Source organism: Perca fluviatilis, chromosome 18, assembly GCF_010015445.1.
Source record: "Perca fluviatilis chromosome 18, GENO_Pfluv_1.0, whole genome shotgun sequence".
Lineage (NCBI taxonomy): Eukaryota > Metazoa > Chordata > Actinopteri > Perciformes > Percidae > Perca > Perca fluviatilis.
This window is the reverse complement of record NC_053129.1, coordinates 1,575,625-1,581,624: the sequence shown is the minus strand read 5'-3', so window position 1 is coordinate 1,581,624 and position 6,000 is coordinate 1,575,625. Positions and strand designations below refer to the sequence as shown.

Below are 6,000 nucleotides of genomic sequence, written 5' to 3'. Positions count from 1 at the left end.
TTATTGGGAATGCTTTCTCTCTGAGAAAAGATTCATAATTAAGTAAATGACCATTACAATCAAAAAGATCTTTCACGAAGATAATATTTCTGTTGATCCAATTTTGCAAATAGAGTGACTTGTTCCCCTTAGTGATGCATTCATTATTCCATAAGATAGACTTGTGTGGAGAAAAGTTGTGAGAATGACACAACTTCCAGGCCAAAAGAGCTTGTTGATAAAATTGGCATAGTTTTAACGGCAATCTTGTAATATTGTAGTTACATTTCAATACAAATTTAAGACCTCCTACACTATTAAAAATATTATTGGGGATAAAGTACCATAAAGACTCTGGAGCTCTCAAACATTCCTTCAACCATTTCACCTTAAAGGTGTAATTCAAGTCCAAAAAGTCCAGAAGTTCAAATCCACCTTCATCCTTACAACCAGAGAGCACCGCTTTTTTTAAATGATGGTGTCTGTTTTTCCATACAAAATTCGTAAATATGGAATTTATGTTTTTACACATTGAATCATGGACATTGAGAGAGAGGGCAGGGTAGACAAATCTTGAAATTCCTTCTGCTTTAGTCAAAAGAATCCTACCTAGAATAGAAATGTCTCTTTGAAGCCATAAATTCAGTATTGTTTTAGTCTTCTTCAATTTAGACGAAAAATTAAGTTGTTGACGTTCCTTGTGATCCTTGCAGATATGAATACCTAAATATTTAACACATTTCTTAACAGGTATATTAAACATTTTTTCCTCTTCAGTCTGATACAAACATAAAATTTCACATTTAGATTTGTTAAGTGTTAAACCAGAAGCAGCTGAAAAATGGTCAATTAGGGATTTAGCATATTCAATCTGATGTTTGTCACTCAAAAAGAGAGCCGTATCATCCGCTAGTTGAGTAACTCTAATTTCCTTACCAAAAATAGACAAACCTTTAATAATATGATTATGTCTAATATGTAATGACAGTAATTCAACCACTAGCAGGAACAAGAACGGTGAAATAGGGCAGGCCTGGCGAACTGATCTCAGTACAGGAAATCTTTTTGTGGTGTTAGGATATAATATCACAGAGCTATCAATATTTTTATAAAACATTTCAACTGTAGATATAAAATTTTGTCTGAAATCAAAAATTTTAAGTGCTTTGAGTAAAAAATAGTGTTCTACCGTATCAAATGCTTTATAAAAATCAAGAAATACTATCAGTGCATCAGTATTGATGTTATCAGAGTAGTCCAGCAGGTCGAGAACAAGTCTTATATTAGAGCTAATATGATGGTTAGACATAAAGCCTGTTTGTGTTTCACTTATTATCTCATGAAGACCTCTTTTTAATCGTTTAGCAAAAATTAATGATAACATTTTATAGTCAATATTTAAGAGCGTAATAGGTCTCCAATTTTCTATCAATAAGTGATCTTTATCAGGTTTAGGGAGAAGACATATTAAACGTTGTTTCATACTTGTGGACATTTCCTTTTTTAAGATGCATTCTTTGAATAAATCGAATAGAGAATTTTCAATAATTTCCCAAAAATGCAAATAAAATTCGACTGAAAGCCCATCATTACCCGGAGATTTCCCTTTTTTCATTGAGCCAACAGCCTCTGAGATTTCCACTTTAGTAATGGGACGTTCACATTCCAATTTAAATTGTTCAGATATAGTTGGTGTAAATGCTTTAAAGGGGTGATAGAATGCAAAACCGATTTTACCCTGTCATAGTTGAATAACGACAGTTTGGTGGGTAAATAGGACATACATAGAAGCTCAAAATCCCACTGACACCCCTTTACTATGAAAATCTCATATTTTGAAACTGCCTCTGAAAACCGAATCCCAACAAAGCTGAGTTGCTTGCGTAAGCGTCTCAAAATCCGGAACCTTAAGAGGAACAGTCACGCCCCAACATTTACATAGGCTACACAACTGACCTGAGATCAGGTAGTCTTCTGAATCTAGCTAGGTCACGCAGATCTCTGCTATTCCATTACAAAATTCACTTCTGAAACTTTTTTATGCGAGAAATCAACCATATAAAGCTCGAATATGGGCCGCTTTACGAAAATGGATGGCTAATTGCAAATTTTCTCCGACTGTGTGTCGGAGTTTAGTGCCGGTGTTGGTGCTGCCTGGGTTGCTACATCGCCACCCTGACCGCAGTGTCAGCGAGCTTGTTACGCCCGCAATCTTTTACCGCAGCCCGCAGGTTCCAGTTAATCTTATAATGGGTATGTGTGTTGAGTTATTTAAACAAACAATCGGGAAATAAACGCCTCTTGTCCGCGAGTCTCATTGATAGATCCGCGGTGAGATGGAGTCCATCAATGAGAGCTAGCTAGCCTCCTCCTAACTCTGACATTCACAAAAATACATTCAATTGGAATCCGAAATCGGACAAGTGTTAGCTAAGCTTTGTAAGACCTTGAGGAACCTGTAATATTCATGCCGTGACGAAATTCAAACTGTAAATATACTTTAGTTATGCGAAAGTGAGCAAGCTGCGGTATTTCCCCATTGTAATGAATGGGACATATAGCAAGCAGCTGCTTGTCCTACAAAGACGCGCATCCGTTCATAAAAATGCCTTAAAATCAAATCGGGCACAACGGTTAGCTTTATAAGACATTGGGGAATGATGTTGTATAAGTGGCGGACGAAATTCAAACTGTAAATATAATTTCGTTGACGACAATGTAGCTAGCTAGCTGCGGTATTTCCCCTTTGTAATGAATGGGACATATAGCAAGCAGCTGCTCGTCCTACAAAGACGCCGCGTTCATAAAAATGCCTTAAAATCAAATCGGACACAACGGTTAGCTTTATAAGACATTGGGGAATGTGTTGTATAAGTGGCGGACGAAATTCAAACAGTAAATATAATTTAGTTATGGCGAAAGTGTACCTAGCTAGCTGCGGTATTTCCCCATTGTAATGAATGAGACATATAGCAAGCAGCTGCTTGTCCTACAAAGAGCCCCGCGTTCATAAAATACCTTAAAATCAAATCGGACACAACGGTTAGCTTTATAAGACATTGGGACATTCAAAACCGTAAATGTATTATTTATAGATATAGTTATGCCGGCAGCGGGCCGCGGAGCCCCGTATGCAGTATCCACAAAGGGTGACTTTGCCCTGGGTATGGAGCCCAGCAGGCTGTCGCTCCGTCAGACTGTGTGGAGCTCCTAAAGTCCCGAACGCGCTTACCAAATTTGCAATTAGCCATCAATTTTTGTAAAACAGCCCATATTTCAGCTTTATATAGTTGATTTCTCGCTTAAAAAAGTCTCAGAAGTGAATTTGGTAATGAAACATTGCAGTGTCTGGAATATGAGATTCTGTCGCTTCTCTAATGTATGTGTATTGGGGATTCGCTCAACCAATCAGCGCGCGTCTCTAATGTCTGCGTATGGCAAGTCGCTCAACCAATCACCGCGCAGCTCATCTAAATATTCATGACCATACCATATTTGGAAGAAAAGCTCTTGTTACAAATAGGGCCAAAACACAGGGATGCATAAGGGCCAATAAAATATCAACCAGGCCATTTTCAGCCCAACCAATGTTACATACCCCATTAGGAGACCATAAGGAACAGTGTGAAATACCCTATATAATCATTCTATCACCCCTTTAACTGACTCGATAAATCTATCACATTCATCAAACTGAATATTTGACTTATATATATTGCTATAAAATGTACCAACATATCTTGAAATGTCTAAAGAATTAGAAGTGATGTTATCATTAATTTTAAGAGTAGTTAAATTATTTCTCTTACGATTTTGCTTCTCTAAAGCAAAGAAGTAGCTTGAATTTCTTTCCCCTTGTTCCAACCATTTTGCTCGAGACCTTACAAATGCCCCTTTAGCCATTTCAATATACACATTATCTATTTCCTCTTTTAATTTTTTCAACGTTATTTCTTCCTCTGAAATATTATCTTTAGTCATTAAAACATTCAGTTTATCCATAATATTTATTTCATTAGCCAAGTTATTTTTCTTTATTACTTCGTTTGATTGCTATTTCTCTAATTTTAAACTTAAAATATTCCCATTTTTGTACATGATTCCCTTCGTTATTACCAAATATGCTTTGGCTGCTTTTTTATGCGGAAGCTACGTTACGTGTACGCTGTTTCCATGGTAATACGTCATTAGCACTCGACCAAACACAGGGGAGGCGCGAGATGAAAGAAGCGTTCAAAACTATTTACACAAAGTAGTTTCAATGGAGAGTTATGGACAAATGTTAACATTACGTATGACTTAAATCCGCCTTATACAGGGGTCTGCGTGTGGCTGCCGCCATGACACAGTCAGTTGTTGTCCAAGGTGAGTTCAAACTCCAGTGCATCTCGTTAAATAGACGTAGCTAGCTAACGTTAGCTTAGCTGTCAATTGCTGTGTTGGTAGGTAGGCATTGTAGCTAGGTAACATTAGAGTTCACTCGTGGAAACATTTCCCTAACCTACGTCGTTACTGTTACTAGCGTTACACTTTTAATTAACATAACATTAACGTTCACTCGTGGAAACATTTCCCTAACCTAGCTATGTTGTTACTGTAACTAACGTTACACTTTGAATTCGTGTTCTTCAGTTGGTCAGTGTGGGAACCAGGTTGGCTGCAGGTTTTGGGATCTTGCCTTGCGAGAACATGCCCACGTCAATAAAGTAAGTGCTAATACACACACACACACACACACACACACACACACACACCGACAACACATTTTGAAATAATGATTCACTTTATAGTCCCTGTGCTGTGCCCTTCATCAGGAGGAACACCAAAATAGACAGAGAGATAGAGAAAGACAAAAAGAGAGAGAGGTATTGTTAGGTTTAAAAAAAAGTTAAAGCATTGGTGATGTCTGATAAAAATGTACTTTTGGTTGAATGAACACTGTAGCTGGAGGAAGCACTGAATCAACCGATTTCATCACACCACACTAATCAGCATTTGACTGCCTCACCCAAAAGCTAGCTTCTAAAGAATTAATTAGGTCATGGCTGTTATTTAGCATACTGTAGGAGACTCATTGTCCCCACAGGAAAGGTAACCGCTAGACGTGATTAGAACAAAGGAAATGCAAACTCTGTAAACTTGAATACAATCAACACTTCCATGATAATCAACCTTAGTCTGTGACCTGGAGTAAACCTAAATTCAGGTGTGTCTTTATCCTGAGGGACAGGATAAATGGGGGCTCCTGAGACGATCTCAGGACTGTTCTTCTGTGACTCCACAAGAGAAGCATGAGAGCAGTCCGCTGTCAGCTGCAGTGTAACATTTGTGTTTTCTGTTGACTATCGTTTTTCATGTTGTTTTATTAAACCATCTTGCTTAATCTTTCCATCCGAACCTAGCCTCTCCTTCATCCTCAGAAATCTAAGAACACGTCATTTAGTGAAAACTAACAGTATGCATGGTGTTATGAGATAGAAAAAGATTACAGGGGCAAAAGAGTAGGGCATGGAGCAGAGGAGAAAGAACAGTGGCTTATAGTGTGGGGCGGGGGGGATTGAATGGATAGACAGGAAGATGGGGAAGAAGAGGAGTGAGCGCCCAGACTCTTGACAAAAGGAGCTAATGATGGGCTCCGGGTGTCTGCCAGGGGAAAGCCTCGTCTCTGCGCTCCCAGCATGCCGTCCTGCCAGTGTCATGCAGCACACACACACACACACACACACACACACATACACACACATACACATACATACATCCTACGGACTGTAACATTACACTGTCCTCTTAAATGCGTTGTATTTGATAAGACTGAAGGATCCTAATAAGAGGCTTTTTCACAAGACATTTTTACATGGCATAACAAGAAAAGCACAGGTGTAGCGTTAATTAATATTAATAGTAATAATGATGGATGATGTACTTTTTTACTGGGACTAGGATTTTGAATGGAATGGCGCAAACATTAATTAGTTTAATTACTTACACCTGTGCTTTTTTTTATTTATATATATATATATA

At 38.1% G+C, this 6,000-nt stretch overlaps 1 protein-coding gene across 4 annotated transcripts in view; it reads left to right on the top strand.

Annotated features, from left to right (window-relative positions):
• Positions 1 to 4,161: 4,161 nt before the first annotated feature.
• The window catches only part of tube1 (tubulin, epsilon 1), a 37,371-nt gene continuing 35,532 nt past the window's right edge, over positions 4,162 to 6,000 (top strand). For all 4 annotated transcript variants that reach the window (XM_039782609.1, XM_039782610.1, XM_039782611.1 and 1 more), the window contains exons 1-2: positions 4,162 to 4,344; positions 4,612 to 4,685. In XM_039782609.1, coding sequence (XP_039638543.1) covers positions 4,320 to 4,344; positions 4,612 to 4,685 — 99 coding nt within the window. In that variant the 5' untranslated portion in view covers positions 4,162 to 4,319. The remainder of the gene's footprint in view (positions 4,345 to 4,611; positions 4,686 to 6,000) is intronic.